The sequence below is a fragment of the Thamnophis elegans genome, chromosome 8 (genome assembly GCF_009769535.1).
Source record: "Thamnophis elegans isolate rThaEle1 chromosome 8, rThaEle1.pri, whole genome shotgun sequence".
NCBI lineage: Eukaryota > Metazoa > Chordata > Lepidosauria > Squamata > Colubridae > Thamnophis > Thamnophis elegans.
The window spans coordinates 70,524,156-70,541,016 of NC_045548.1; the positions used below are offsets into that span (position 1 = coordinate 70,524,156).

General features: G+C 42.9%; 1 protein-coding gene across 1 annotated transcript in view; it reads right to left on the reverse strand.

The window, feature by feature from the left end:
- The window catches only part of ADCY8 (adenylate cyclase 8), a 149,626-nt gene that overhangs the window by 65,446 nt on the left and 67,319 nt on the right, over positions 1-16,861 (reverse strand). Inside the window, 3 exon segments of the mRNA XM_032222246.1 lie at positions 4,626-4,753; positions 11,249-11,360; positions 14,755-14,885. Of these exon segments, the coding sequence (XP_032078137.1) occupies positions 4,626-4,753; positions 11,249-11,360; positions 14,755-14,885 (371 nt within the window).

Here is a 16,861-nt window from a genome sequence, read left to right on the forward strand (position 1 = left end):
CATCACTTTGATACCTTCATTGCCAGTTCTCAACCAATTATATGAAACACTTTTATGTTCCCCAAAACATTTTTTAAGTACCCGTATTTATCGGCGTATAACACGCAGTTTTAAAACTAAAATTGCAAGCTTAAACCCTGCCTGCGTGTTATACGCCGATACTGCGTGTTATACGCCGATAAATACGGGTCCAACGCCGGGTCCACTGTTCCCTCTAAGGTGGCAAGAAACCCCCGCGCAGAGGTTTCTTTCAAAGCAAACGTGGGGAAGTCCTTTGCAGGCAGCTAGAACTGGCTGCCTGCAAAGGACCTTCCCAAACTTGTTTCAGCGGCAGCTCTCAGCCTGGCGGCAGCGTCACACAGACTGTGGAAGGAGGGGGAGGAGGAGGGAACCAAAGAGAGCTTTTACCGAGTCTGCGCCCCACAGCCAGGACCGTCCTGGCGCCTCCAGCCGCGTTTCTTCCTGCAAAGCCCTTCGGGCAACCCGAGAGTTCCGCTTGACGCCAGAAGGGCTTTGCAGGAAGAAACGCCGCGTTTTCTGGGAATTCTGGGAGTTGAAGTCCAGACATCTTCAAGTTGACAAGGTTGAGAAACACTGCACTAGATTGCCGCAACTACAACTCTCAGAATTCCCAGTCAGTCTCGAAAATAGAACCAACTTCATAACACGTTATTCTATATTGTTAATTGTGATCCAAAGTCTTAGGTTTAGTGACGGTTCAGAAAAGGTGTTTCATTGGCTTGCCTAGAAGAGACCCCGCTGGCCGCTGAAACAATTGTGGCAGAGATTTCGCCATTGAGAAGACTTAAGTTGAAAGCCGGGCGAATTCATTGAAAAAGGCCGAAGCGGGAAAAGCGGCGCTTCCAAAAGGCGAGGGGAGAAAACCTTGTTCTCTAGGCAACTAGGAAGACTCGGGTCAAAACTCGCGAGAATTACCCAACCACTCGATCTCCAGTATAGTACTCTCTGGTCTGAGAATAATCAGAACGGGTGGGCGGGGAGTCACAGACGGAACTACATTTCCCAGCGGCCTCTTGAAAAAATAGCCTCCCGCTTTTTCCGAGCGCATTCGCGTTCCCTACGGCGCGGCGGTTGAACCTGGGCCGCTCTGGGAAAGCGGTCGCGATGGCTGGCTGCAATGTTAATGCGGCTTCTCCCCCAATCGAGTTGACTCCGCTTATCCGGAAACTTCGTAAGTGGTTGGTTTGTCTGCACCGATAGCCCGTGTGCCTACTCAGAGGCTGGGGTTTTTTTGTTTTTTGTTTTGCTTTTGGATTCCTAAAAGTTGATAATGGCTTTGCTTTGGGGATGAAAAAAAGTAACCCCAAACCACTGCTTAACTGCACAAAACATCCCAAACCAGGATTCTCAGGATGTACAAACCCCAGTGTGAATCTGTTTATTGCACGCAGAAAAGTAGCATATTCCGCCCCTATTTCTCTACTTTTGGTTTTGAGTTTGGTAGATTCTCAATACGACCCCTTTTCAAAGTCGCATCTATTTTTATACGTATTGATTGATTGGTGACTGTGTCATCCCATCAGTGTCAACTCTTAACGATCACGCATAATAAATAAATGTTCTTCACAATCTATACAAAGGGAATACCAAAAAGAGGAAAAATTGATAAAGAGGGTAGGTATGTTAACATTGTTGCAGCAGAACTGCACAAAACTGGCTAGAATGTAGTAAAAGGAGATGGAGTGGAAAACTAAAAAGGAATATTGACACCGTCAGGAAATGGAAAGAATGCAAGTGACAAAAACAGTAATAGAAGCTTTTAACAATAAAGATTATTATTCCTGATATTAAAAGAAGAAGAAAAATGCTTAGAAGAATAGATTATATGAGATCATGATTGAAAGATAATGAACAGTCACATGCCTTGTCCTCCCTAAGAAAGTATCCTAAATTTTCAGTGTGCTGTTTTAACAAAATCAATTCACTGGCTAATTTTGAATATGTGTGTGGTATCACATGTACAAGAATATAGATATGAGGAGGCACAGTCTCTAATAATCCAACATAGATACAGAAGCTCATTGGGTAATTTTGGACCAATCACTCTCTCTCAGCCCTAGACTAGGAAGTTAAAAACATCTGCCTGTCACCTGCACTGTGCTAAATTATGGTCTGTAATGTACAGGGAAGAAATTGTTTACTCCGCCGCAGATTGTTTGGAATTTATAAAATGTGTGTGTGTGTGTGTGTGTGTGTGTGTGTGTGTATATATATATATATATATATATATATATATATATATATATATATATATATATATGTAAAAAATAACTCTTTTTTTGCAATATTTCCCCCCTTTTTAAAAAAATAAACAGGTCACGAGCTGTGTGAAATTAGAGAAAGAGCGCTTAAGAATATTTTATCTAAATTAAACCATAATTTGATTACGTATGACGATTTGGTTCAAGAAAAGCTACTATTTATCAGTCTTTTAGAATGGTTCAACTTTCCTGTAGTACCAATGAAGTCATTTATTTTTAATGAAAAAAATTTTTACTCAAATTTTTGTGTTAAAATGGGGGATGCGTGTTATACGCCGGTGCGTGTTATACGCCGATAAATACGGTATGTGAAAATAAATATGCTGAAACTTTTAGAAAGTTGAATCGGATATGAATAGAGGCATTAAGATCCCATTATGCCTATGGGGTTAATGTTATTAACATGAATATTGTCCCTCACTTGATTGATGTCCTTAGAAGTCTTCTAATGTTAATACCTAATGCAAATTTTCTCCACAATACGAGGTTATTTAGGAAATTTATTTGGGATACTAGGCCCTTGGGACGTTCATTAGTTAAATTGAGATTATCCTTGGAGGAGGGCGGTTTTAATATATCTAATTTGCAAAAAAAATAAAATAATTGGGTTTATTTTATCAGCCATAAATACATAGAACGACAATTTATGGAACATTGTCTTTTATAGCCCATAATGGAAAGCTATTTTTTATTCCCTTTGTAGCCATGGCAAGTTTCTAGAACAACATAAAGCAGAAATGGTGTTTTTATTTTGAGGAGTGCAGGCTAGGAGAACGGATATTGGATTCCTTGAAGAATGCACTTGAACAGAACAGAAAAGAACAATTACTTTGAATAAAATACTTATTACAATAGAATCTTTAGATATCCTAAAATCTTAGGAAGGATGTGATAGCCAAAAGTATTAAATTTAGATAGAACTATCGGGTAAACCATACATTAGGAACAACAATAAAAACATTCCTATAGCAGAAGCAAATGGTTGTTGCTTCCATTTTAAATTGTGTGTGTGTGTGTGTGTGTGTGTGTGTGTGTGTAGATAGATAGATAGATAGATAGATAGATAGATAGATAGATAGATAGATAGATAGATAGATAGATAGATAGATCTATATCATTATCAATGAATGGATGGATGGATGGATGAATGGATCTATCTATCTATCTATCTATCTATCTATCTATCTATCTATCTATCTCTATCTATCTATCTATCATCTATCTATCTATCTATCTATCTATCTATCTATCTACCTACCTACCTACCTACCTACCTACCTACCTACCTACCTACCTATCATCCATCCATCCATCCATCCATCCATCCATCCATCCATCCATCCATCCATCCTATCATCTATCTATCTATCTATCTATCTATCTATCTATCTATCTATCTATCTATCTATCTATCATCTATCTATCTATCTATCTATCTATCTATCTATCTATCATCTACCTACCTACCTACCTACCTACCTACCTACCTACCTACCTACCTACCTATCATCTATCTATCTATTATGTGATTGAATATTTCAATTCAGGCTGCTCCATTCCTAACTTTGACCAAAATGTTCTTCCTGCTCTAAATTTGATTCCAACAAGAAATAGCACATGGCACTTAAGCTTATATACCGCTTCACAGCACTTTACAGCCCTCTCTAAGCAGTTTAGAGAAAGAAAGAAATGGTAACGAAGAATAGTTTCTGGGTGTAGCCAGGGATGGGCTTCAAAAATTTTAGGAAGGGGTTCTCTGCCTGGTTCCTGGATGGCCATGGCCATGGTGGGCGTGGCCTAGTCGGCCTCCTGTACCACGTTTCCTCAAGCCTCTGGGAGGGCAAAAATGACCTCCCCAGGTTCTGGAGGCCAGAAATGGGCCTGTTTCCAGCCTTCCCTAACTTCCGGTAGGCCCATTTTTCACCCTCCCTGAGTCACCGCAAATGCCCTGCACTTACCTGCATAGAAAACGGGCCCCGTGGGGACTCCTGGGAGGGGCGGGGTGGGCAGGGCCAACCAGGAGTGGGATTTGGAGGTTCTCCGAACTGCACAGAATCTTAACTTCTCCCGAACCCCGGTGGACCCCCCGGCAGCCCACTCCTGGGTGTAGTTGAATTGCAAACTATACCCCGTTCTGGAATTCAGTACACAATCCCGAATCCAAGTTTCTGCTCAAATGTCTTTTGCAATGAGCGTTAGTTCTTCTTCTTCTTTTTTTTTAAATGGGTAGAAGCGGAGAAGATAAAGTTCCTAGAAAATATTCTACAGTCCCAACATAAGAGCTGTAAAACCGCAGATCAGAGCACAGTATGAGGGCAGCAATAAAAACCAAACACAAGTTACCTGATGGTTTTGATCATGCTGAGTCCCATTTCAACGCAACAATGAGCGTGATCCTGCCGAGGCTCGGGAAGCCCAGATACACAGTAGTAGCAATCTCCCAGGATCTTAATTCTAAGGCAGTGATGTTCCTGTAGATAAAGAAGAAGAAGAAGAAGAGCAGTGTTAGGAATATAATCTAATGGTTGGGTTGGCAATATATAAATCATGTAACAATGTTATACCTTTCTTTAAAGCATACTGTAAAATGTGATTGATTGCTGTTTTCCTCAATCGGCTATAAGAGGGAGCTCACTGTTAGCTCTCTGTTTGTTAGATGCTGGGCTGATCTGATCTGAGTGTTTTGGAAGCTGGCTGTTAGAAAGTGCCATGAGCTATTGTAAGTTTTGCAACTGCTAGCAAACTTTGAGTACCAGACTGTTTGTATGATTAAGGACTATGTTATCTGGATTATCCCTTAACTGAAAGACATTGATGACTGACTATCTTATCCGTGTATGACTTGGACTGTTTGATGGACTCTGATACCTCTATTTCCATGAAAGGAAAAGCCTATTTAAACTGCAGTGTCTCTGTATGCTGGTTTGTGCGTTCTCCAACACAACTCTCACAACGCTCCTCTGAACGCACTCACTCTCCCAATGGGGAACTTACCTATCAAGCAGCTCTAAAATTCTTTGTACAAAAAGAAGATGGATGGGACAAATACAGGGGAGAAAAGGATGGACATGCCTTTCTGTATCCAGAAAGAAACCAGTAGCGCTATTTTCCACAAAGAACAGCATCTTAATCCTTTCAAGAGCTGAGTCCAGTGGTGGGTTCCTACCAGTTTGGACCGGTTCAGATGAACTGGTAGTGGTTTGGTGCCCTGAAACCAGCAGCAACCAAGGCCGTCTATGCCCCGAAACGATGCTCTGGGTGGCGCTGTAGGCGCCGCCAACTTGTCTTTTGCTTCTGTGCATGCACAGAACCATTTTAATTGCACTGTGCATGCGCGCGGGCTGAGACCCTTGCTAGATTACCCATATCAGAACTCAAAAAGAACAAAACATTTGCTAGACCAATACTCTAATACAGCTCATCTGTCTGGAACCCACACTGCATATCGGACCTTAATACAATTGAGCGAGTCCAGAGATATTTCATGAGAAGAGTCCTCCACTCCTCTATTCGCAAACCTATGCCACCAGACTTGAAATTTTAGGAAATGGTACCTATTTATCTACTCACATTTGTGTCAGTGGTGGATACTGCAAAATCTCTATTCCTATCCCACTCCAGGGGAAGGATACTGCAAAATCTCTGTTCCCACCTGACTCGGGGGCCAGCCAGAGGTAGCATTTGCTCCGATCTACTCAAAATTTCCGCTATCAGTCCTTCAGAACCTTATGGATTTCACTCCTGATTTGCATGCTTTCGAACTGCTAGATTGGTAGGAGCTGCAGCAAGGGACGAGAGCTCACTCCATCATGTGGCATTCGGGTTTTGAACCTGGGCTGCTGGCTTTCCAGCCGACAAGCCCAGAAACCACTGAGTCACAGTTCTATTCTCCTTATCCTCTATTAGATCATAATATAAAAGTGGATTAGCCCATGCAATGAATTGGATATCTTCCAAACAAAGATGATGAAAGTGTGTATGTCTATGAGTCTGCTCTAGAATAGGTTACAATCCCTGGAAAGTTGGCTGCCTAGCAGGACATAGATGACAGATTTCCATCTGTGCTCTGATGCATCTCCAGATGGTCTCCACACTATATGTAGTAATGGCAGCTTGAAAAAAAAGGCCACAAGAATGACATCACGAAGGAACAGAAAGCATAAATATAGGGATGATTTTTTTTTTAAAAAAAAATGTCAATTTCTATCAGAGAGTGGCTCAAAATATTAGAAAATCTTTTCTCTCGTTTAATTGAGGGTCCACCAGTTTTCACGTTTCTTGGTTTTATCTTTCCTGAAAAAAAAATGTGACTTGTATGCAAACCAGCTGCAATCTGTGACACATATATTTTGATCTAGAACAGGGATGACAAATCTTTTTTTCCCTTGGGTGCCAAAAACGTGCGCACGCTCATGCCCACACCCATAATTAAATGCCCTCCCCCCATGTTGGGCCCACCTGCGCATGCACGCTCGCCTCCCCCGCTGTCCCCACATGCACGTGTACATGGCTTTCTTAGAGTCTGGGGAGGGCAAAAATGGCCTCACCCCCAGGCCCTCCGAAGGCGAGAAACAGCAGGTTTCCTGACTTCTGGTAGGCCCGTTTTTTTGCCCTCCCCAGGCTCCAGAGGCTTTCCTGGAGGATGGAGGGGGCAAAAACGGCCTCCCCTGCCCCTTGGAGGCCCTGCCCTGCCCCCCCAGAAATGGCTCATTTTCAGAACTTCCAGTGTGCCTGGTAAGTTTGTTTTTTGCCCTCTCCAGGCTCCGGAGCCTTTCCTGAAGCCTGGGGAGGGTGAAAACGGCCTCCCCACGCCCTCTGGAAGGCCAAATATCAGCTGGCGCATGCACGCTGGAGCTGACATAGGGCAATGCCTCCTGTGCCCTCAGATATGGATCCGCACACCACCTGTGGCACGCGTGCCGTAGGTTCACCATCATGTATCTAGAATACGGCTTAAGCCGTAAAGTAATAAAATACTATCAAAGCATAATAGGAGCAAATTCAGAGTAGGAAACTCAAAGATGGCCTGCCCCTGAGTAAAGTACAGAAGTACAGAAAACTAGAAGGGACACCAGATATAAAAAACCCCTCCCTTTCTATGACCCCATAATCCCTTAATTTGAATTAGAGTTGGGGCAACTGGATGGAACTGAGAATTTACTGGCTGAATACCCTTCCTGATGCCCATGCAGTGTTCACAGCAGAGGGTTGTTGTTTTTTTTTGCACCCTAAGAGAGAAAAATATCTGCGACTACCTAAGACTGAACCTTTTGAGTGGGTTATTCTGTTATTAATATTCTGATGACTCTGTTATTCTGTTATTCTGATGACCTGTTTAATGACTGCATCGCTTAGTGACCCAAATTCTTATTCAAACTGTGATTGTAAATTGAGGACTAAATCTCACCGTCATTAACACCACCAATCATCAACTAAGCCTGTAAACATAGCAGAGAGCCCCCCCCCCTTTTTTTGACAATACATTTTTCTGTACTTCCAGCTTCTCCTTACATGAGCAGAAGAGTGGAGAGGAATAGTATGAACTCTGATAACCAAAGCTGTAGGTCGCTAACCACAGGACAGCACGCCAGATTGAGCCCAACTAAAATTAGTTCATAAGAGCAGATGCATTCCTCGATGACTCAGCGAGATGTTTTTCATTCATTGAATATTTACTCATTGAACATGATGGATTAGTAATAGCTCGCTCATGTCATGACTTAATGAATGAAGATGAAACATGAATCATTGCCGCTTAAGGGGTTCTTGAAGGCTATTTAGCTGAAGTTTACTCTTGACCTACGGAGTGCAAGAGAACATCTTACCTCAGCTTGAAAATCTCACCAAGGAGAGAGTGCCAGGAGTAGGATTCTACTCTGACTATCAGCTGGGAGCGAACCGGTTTGCTCCAACTTTTAAGTGGGCCCATTCGCCCGCCCCTGCATTATACTCACCTATATTTCCTTTCCCAAAGCCCAGCTGATGGGCACAGCCGAGTGGATTGCTGTGCCTCAGCTGTTTTTCTCGCCAGCAGTAATGTGGAAGGTGAGTTTTCTCTAAACTGTGCATGCGTGCAAAGTGCACACTCAGAGAACCGGTTGTTAAACCGGTAGGATCCCACCCCCGGCAGAGTGCCATCCTCGGAGATGGATGTTTAATGTACATTATTGCTGGTAAGAACAATTCTGAATGCCAGAAGATAGATGTCAGATTAAAAGAAGGTTTTGTTTTTTGTTTTTATACAGAGCACAGTACAATTAAACCGTGGAATTCTCCAACAGAAAATGTGTTGCGTTTTGTGTTAGAGAATTCTAATAGTTGCAAAGGAGGCTAATTTATGAAGAAACGCGTTTTAACAATATCAGACTTGATCATCGATGATTCAGACTACAACTACTAGATGAAGTACCCCAGATGAACTACACAGGAAGTTGAATTCATCTCCTACTTTTGAGCTTCGAGATAATGAACAAATTAAAAGACTAAGTAAGTTTTGGTTTAATCTGATTCCCCTCCTTCAATTTATTACAACCTATGACAAAATTCCCAGGGATGATTTAAAGCAAGCGTGAAAAACATATGAAAAATACAACACGTCAGAAAATAAGCAAGAAAAATTGACATTGAATAAAGTCAATGAAGTTCTGCGGCATTTATTTATTCCAAGAAGTCAATCGGAATATTTTTTTTCTTTCGATCTCTCTCTTACCCCACAGGCTAGGAAATAATGGATTGTTTCTCCTATGACCTATGCCATATTATCAATTGTGCAGAGTCTTTCAACCAGGACCGATATACCAAATTCTTGGCAGAGGCTAAGAGTGTGCTATTAATCTCAGTTAGGAAACTTGGCTCTGAAGAAACATGGAGAAAGTTGGATACCATATCTCCAAAGAAATTGAAGAAGAGGACAACTCATCTGTCAATCAAGCAACCCAGTGATCTAATAGTCCTAGGGTTTAAACGTTGTGACTCCTTATTCTATCCTTTACTCTGTTTTCCCCAAAATAAGACCTCCCCGGATAATAAGCCCAATCGGGCTTTTGAGTGCATGCACTAAAATAAGCCCTCCCCTGAAAATAAGCCCTCCCCAACAATATTGCAACACAGTAGCAGCCATGAGGTGACCATGTTCACCGCCTCCTACACCTCAAAAATAATAACACCTCCCCGAAAATAAGTCCAAGGGCTTATTTCAGGGGTCAAAAGAAAATAAGATCCTGTCTTATTTTCGGGGAAACATGAGAGTAGTAACAGTCTTCTTACTGATCATTTCTCAGATGTGGAGGTGACTTGCACCATTTGTTGATAACAAATGTAGCTCCTTTGCCAGATTCAATTATCTTGTTTAGTGTCCACAGCAGTATTTCATAATCTTGAAGACTTTAAGATGTGTGCACTTCAACTCTCAGAATTCCCCAGCCAACCATGCTCCACGCAACTTAAAGTAGCTAAGGTTGAGAAACATTGGTTTACAGAGTGGTTCTGATTGCAGGAAAGACTTTTCTCCAATCGAACTCAGTTTAAGACTATGAAAATAGGCCACATTATTAGAAGCATTTATTTTCCACTAAGGAGATTTGGGTACATCAAGAAAAATGGAGAATACTACTTGCTACCTGTCCTGGTTTGAGTCAGTTTCTCAAGGAACATTATCTAGAATAGAATAGAATAGAATAGAATAGAATAGAATAATAGCATTGGAAGGTACCTTGGAGGTCTTCTAGTCCAACCCCCTACCTAGGCAGGAAACCCTATACCATTTCAAACAAATGGTCACCCAACATCTTTTTAAAAACCAGTGTTGGAGCATTCACAACTTCTGGAGGCAGGTTGTTCTACTGATTTTATTATTCTGTCAAGATATTTCTCCTCAGTTCTAAGTTGCTTCTCTCCTTGATTGGTTTCCACCCATTGCTTCTTGTTCTACCCTCAGGTCAGTGATGGGATTCAAATAATTTAACAATCGGTTCTCTGCCTTAATGATTTCCTCCAACAACAGTTCACCAAACTGCTCAGAATGTTAACAACCGGTTCTCCCGAAGAGGTGCGAACTGGCTGAATCCCACCACTGTCTCAGGTACTTTGGAGAATAGTTTGACTCCCTCTTCTTTGTGGCAACCCCTGAGATATTGGAATAGCAATAGCAATAGCAGTTAGACTTATATACCGCTTCATAGGGCTTTCAGCCCTCTCTAAGCGGTTTACAGAGTCAGCATATCAGCCCCACAGTCTGGGTCCTCATTTCACCCACCTCGGAAGGAGGGAAGGCTGAGTCAACCTTGAGCCGGTGAGATTTGAACAGCCGAACTGCAGAACTGCAGTCAGCTGAAGTAGCCTGCAGTGCTGCATTTAACCACTGCACCACCTCGGCTCTAATGCTATCATGTCACCCCTCATTCTTCTTTTCATTAAACTAGACATAACCAGTTCCTGCAACTGTTTTTCATATGTTTTAGTCTCCAGTCCCCTAATCATCTTTGTTGCTCTTCTCTGCACTCTTTCTAGAGTCTCCACATCTTTTTTACATCGTGGCAACCAAAACCGGATGCAGTATTCCAAGTGTGGCCTTCCCAAGGCATTATAAAGTGGTATTAACACTTCACATGATCTAATTTCAAGAAACATAAGATGGAAAGGAAACATTTGCTTCAAATGAAGGAAAAGGCCATTTGGCAAGGCAAAGAAATGGAAGGAATGGATAACTCAGTAAGATTAAAATCAGGGCTATTTCAAGACTGCACAACAATTACGTACAGCCTGCCAAGCACATGTTAGTTGCGCCTGCCTTAGACTGAAAAACTGAGATGCACTCGGAAACTAAAAGCAAAATTTTACATTTGCTCTTGTGAGTCACCAAAAGGTGCAAATCTGATTTAAGTGTCACTTTGCGTATGCATTTCTCTTTTTCCATCGTGCTTCTCTACCAAAGTTCAGAAAAAAAAGGCATCAGCAGTTGGACTCACGTGTGCTAAGCGATCGAATCTGGCAAAAAGTTCATTCAGCATCCGAACCAGCTCTTGAGCCGATAATGTTGTAGAGAGATTGGTGAATCCTTTCACATCTGCAAAAAGAATGCTGAACACAGAAAGAGGATGAACAATCAGATTAATAAGGATATAGTAGGGCAACTCAAAGAACAATGCTACATAGGGATGTATTCATGTCTGATTGATCCTGTCATATGGAAAGGAAAGGAATAGAATAGAATGGAATGGAATGGAATGGAGTGGAGTGGAGTGGAATGGAATGGAATAGAATAGAACAGAACAGAACAGAACAAGGAATAGAATAGAATAGAGCTTTATTGTCACTTTAAATGTACATTAATTAGCATTCAGCTCTCAAAGGATAACCATTTTGCATATACCAGCCCACACACACATATATATGACACAGAGAAACAACATAGTTAGGTTGGATGTACATATGTATATGGCAAGAAAAACAAATCTTGCAAGTTTACTAGATGGATGGCATAAGGGACAAAGCTGTTACAGAATCTGGTAGTCCTGCTAGAAATACTTAGAAACCTCCTCCCAGAGGGGAGCAACAGAAATAGACTGTGAAGTGGGTGTGTGAGGTCTCTAACAATGCTTTGAGCTCTAAGCGCATAGTATTTATAAGCAGTATCCTGAATAACAGGAAGCAAGCTTCCTATAATCTTCTCAGCTGTCCTCACCACTCTCAGTATGGACTTTCTATCTGAGGCACTTAAGTCATCAAACCAAACCAAACTTTTAGTGACAACCGTTTTTCCCCCCCGGAGTATAAGACACACCTTTTTCCCTCAAAAAAGAGGCTGAAAATCTGGGTGTGTCTTATACATTGAATACAGCATTTTTTGCCTCTCGAAGCCCCGCCCCCTTCACCAAAATGGCCATGCATACCCTTATGGAGGCTTTCAGAGAGCTACTGGGGGCTGGGGAGGGCAGAAATGACCAAAACCGGGGCGTTTTTTTTGCCCCCAGCCCCCAGAAGCACTCTATAAGCCTCTGTAAGGCTATGAATGCAATTTTTTGGTCCCAAGGTCATGTGATCACCTTTTGCAGCCTTCGGACAATCATAGTCAATGGGGAAGCCAGATTCACTTAATAACTGAGTTACTAACTTAACAATTGCAGTCCTCCACTTAACAACTATGGCAAGAAATGTCATAAAATGGGGCAAAGCATACTTAACAGCTGTATTGCTTAGCAACAGAAATATTGAGGTCAATTGTGGTCATAAGTGAAGGACTACCTACAGCGGTGAGTTTCATTTATTTTTACCACCAGTTCGCCCCGCGCTTAGATGCTCGCCTTGTGTGTGAACCTTCTGTGCATGCGCCCAGCCTTCTGTACATGCGCTTTGCTCATGTGCGTGCCTTCAGTACATGCGCCTGACCTTAAAAACATGACTAAATAGGATGGCATAGTGCCAGAGCGGGATCTCTGCTACCGGTTCATTTGAACTGGTCGGAACCGGCTGAATACCACCTCTGACTACCTATAGTAGTTAGGCTGGCAACATTTGTCTCTGCAGTCCCCCAATGACCACCTAACCCCACGGCCCTTAATTCTAACCAGGGAGAGGGAGTGGGAAAGAGAGAGGGGGGGAATCAATTTATTAAGCCTATGATAAGATGGTATAGATAACTGGAGAATTCCTCTCAAGTATAATAAACTATGCAGGCCTGAATACCATATTTTTTGGAGTATAAGATGCATCAATATTTTGAAGAGGCAAATTTTAAAAAAAAGTTTTTGCACTGCAGACCTCCCAAAAATGGTCTGGTTTTTTGTCAAAAAAAGCGTGACCCGTCAAAAGCGCGGAGGACAAAATCGCACTCGACGAAAGCGCGATTGTGATGTCATCACAGTGCGACGAAAAAAATTAAAAATTGAAATAAAATTAAAATTAAAGCAAGCCGATTCACATAAAGGTAAGGGTTAGGTTTAGGTTTAGGGTTAGGGTTAGGTTAAGGGTTAGCGTTAGGTTTAGCGTTACGTTAACGGTTAGGTTTAGGGTTACATTTAGGGTTAGATTTAGGGTTAGGTTTAGGGTTAGGTTTAGGGTTAGGTTTGGGGGGGTTAGGGTAAGGTTTTAGCTTTATTTTTACATTTTTTGATCACAGCGCGATGTTTTCGTCGCCCTGTGATGACGTCAAATGCGCGCTTTCGTCGAGCGCGATTTTGTCCTCCGCGATTTTGTGGTGGAACCAAAAAAAGGGCATGCATAACCTTTAGGTGGCTTATAGAGTGTTCCTGGGGCTGGGGGGGGGCTAAATTGAGCAAAAAATGGCAGGTTTTTCGGTCATTTCTGCCCTCCCCAGCCCCCAGGAGCACTCTGAAAGCCTCCTAAAGGCTATGCACGGCCATTTTGGTGAAGAGGGCGGGATTTTAGGAGGGTAAATTGCTGTATTCAGTGTATGAGATGCACCCAGATTTTCAGCCTCTTTTTTGAGGGAAAAAGGTGTGTCTTATACTCTGAAAAAATAACGGTAGTTATTTAAACTGAAGAGTTTTTAAAAATGTGATTCCAACTGGCAGCATTGTTAGCTAGCAGCCCAAGCTAAATTGGGTTTCAGGATGCCCTATTCCATTCGGGAGGGTTATTCCTTTCTCATCCATGCTTTGATATCTCTGTTGAAAAGATTGTAGGCTGAAGCTTAATCGTATTTACAAGGAAGCAAGTCTCATCAATTCTGTCCATGCATCCTTTGAAGTTAGCAAGCTAGGGATGGGAAACTCAGTGGGCTACAATGGAAAACTGGAGCGCTAAAATCAAATCAAATCCTCTCATTTCTACCACAAAGTGAAGCGAGAAAAAGAAGGCTGGGATATTTTGAGGAATTAAGACAGGGACATCTCCGTTTTCAAACAGGAAGAAGAACAACAAGGAGAGAACAGTCGTGGGCTTCAAAAATTTCAGCCACGGGTTCTCTGCCCGGTTGCTGAGGGGGTGTGGCCATGGTGGGCATGGCGTGGTGTAGTCAGCATCCTATACCACGGCGGGGGGAGGGGGCTGTTTTTGCCTTTCCCAGGCTCCGGAGCTTTCCTTGACCCTCTGGGAGGGCAAAAACTGCTTCGCCCAGGCTCCAAAGATCCTCTGGAGGCAGGAAACAGGCCCATTTTTGGCCTTCTGGAACTTCTAGGAGGTTTGTTTTCTCCCCTCCGTGAGCCTCCGCATGGGCCATGCACTTACCTCACATCAATCAAGAGTCTCACATGGAGACTCTTGGGAGGGGCAGGGTGGGCGGGGCCAGCCAGGGGTGGCATTTGGAGGTTCTGCAAACCAGCCATAACATTAGCTAAAGTTTCTCCCGAACCTGGGCAAGCCTGTAGCAGCCAGCCCCTGGAAGAGAAACTCAACATTTCAGAAATGTCTCTTAACCTTCAAAACCGATGAGGAAAGAACTGACCAAAAGAGGAACATGCATTCAGCTGAAGAAGACAAGATTAATCTGGGGAAAAAAAGAAAGGAGAAGCACCTGACGTTTTCATAACGGTGAATATAGATCTTATGGAACTGATGTTGCAAATGTTCGTCCTCCACATTGCTCATGTCATTAATCATTTCTAGCACAACAAATCGAGGTAACACAGAGAGAACCAGCCGCTCCTGAAACAGCAAACAAAAATAGGGAGGGGAGTTAATAGCCTCTGGATTTAATAACCAATAAAATTGCAACCAACCCAAAATTAAAAAAAAATAAACCCCACTTCCACCTGAAGTCTTAAACATATCTCCTGATCCAGTATATATAAATATTGGAAAATACTTATGTATTTGAATCTTTCATTGGTGAAGATTCGGGTGAGCTTGGCCTCTGTATAAATTTGATGAAGGAATGAATGAATTAAAATAGAAGCACTTGGACAGTTCTTTTGAAATGTATTGAATTGTTTTCCTTTTTCGCTAAAAACAACTGTGCAATGGAACATTGTTTAAAAGGAGATAATCTCAGATATTAGATCCACCACCACCCCGACTCAAATCAAATTGCAGGGAAAAGAAATGTAAAAGGTCAAAATAGCTCAGGAAACAATTTGGAATCTTTGGAACCTTTGAGAGAAAGGCATGTTCCTGCAAGATCCATTTAAATCTTCTGCCACAGCCTCTTGGAAAAAAAAAAAGTTAATGGATGAAACGTAGGTTATCATATACCAGCATATTTCCTTCCTCCTTCCTGTTTCTGAGGGCCCATCAGATTTGGTTCCAGCAGAGGTGGGTTCCTACCAGTTCGCACCTATTCGGTAGAACCGGTTCGTCAAATCTACCAAACCGGTTAGAAGAGGTTCCACCAGTGGACCTGGAAAGCAGGCCACACCTACAGAAAAGGTTCCAAAAATTTTTGAAACCCACCACTGGTCCTTGGATATGATTATTCTACACTCTCATGCTCCTATTTATAAAACTCAGTGCCTCTGTGAAAGGTAAGGATGACGACTGAGTTTGTGGTGCAATCAGAACATTGCGTGTGTTGAAGTTGTTTTAACGCAAACCAAAGATGCCTTTTAAAAAACAAGTTTACATCATATTCTTATGCATGCCGGTGCTGTGTGTGAGGTAATTTAAGGTGGTTCTGACAAGTGTCTTCGGCATCTTCATATCCGGTCACATGGGCGGCAAGCCACTCCCATCCGGTCACATGGGCGGCAAGCCACTCCCACAAAGGAGGCCACACCCACAGAGTAGGTTCGAACAATTTTTGAAACCCACCACTGGGTTCCAGCCACTGGAAGTTGAAGTCCTCACATCTCAAAAATGGCTGAGGTTGAAAAATAAGACACTAGACCAGGGATGGTGAACCATTTCAGCACCGAGGGCCCAAACCAGAACAAGCACGCATGCCGCATGCATGTGCCCATGCTGGAGCACTGAAAACCCAAAGAGCTGCTAGCCAGCGCATGCTTGCCTGTTTTTGGCCGTTTGGGGGGCCATTTTCAAGCCATTTTTTGGGCCGTTTTTTAAGCCAAAACAGCCCCCAAAATTGCCTGAAAATGGTCCAGAAAAAGGCCTATTTTTCAGGCCATTTTCCAGCCATTTTCCAGTGCTCTGGTGCCCGCGAGGACCAGCTGGTCTTGAATGGGAGAAGTCCACCATTTTGTTTTCTTCCTGTTGGGAGTTTAATACTTAGTCGTAAGCACTGTTTGGTCTGCAGGCCAATTATTATTGAGCAGGTATGTGGGTTTCAATGTACTAGACTCATCCTAAATCAGGGGTTCAGGCAATCCTTCACCGCCGGTTCGGTGAACCCCCCAAATGCCATCCCTGGCTGGCTCCACCCACCCTTCCCCTCCCCAAGACTCTCCACGCAGCCAGTTCATCATTCAAGGCAAGTGCAGGACCCACATGGAGACTTGAGGAGAGTGAAAAACGGGCCTACTGGAAGTTCTGGAAATCCAGAAATAGGCCATTTGCAGCCTCCAAGGGGGCTTCCGGCGACCGGGGAAAGCAATTTTTGCCTTCCGGGAGGCTCAGGGAGGGGAAAAAACACACACACACCGCCGCCGTAGTGCAGGAGATTGACTAGGCCACACCCACCATGGCCACACCCACCCAGCAACAGGGCAGCAAACCCATTGCTGTAACTT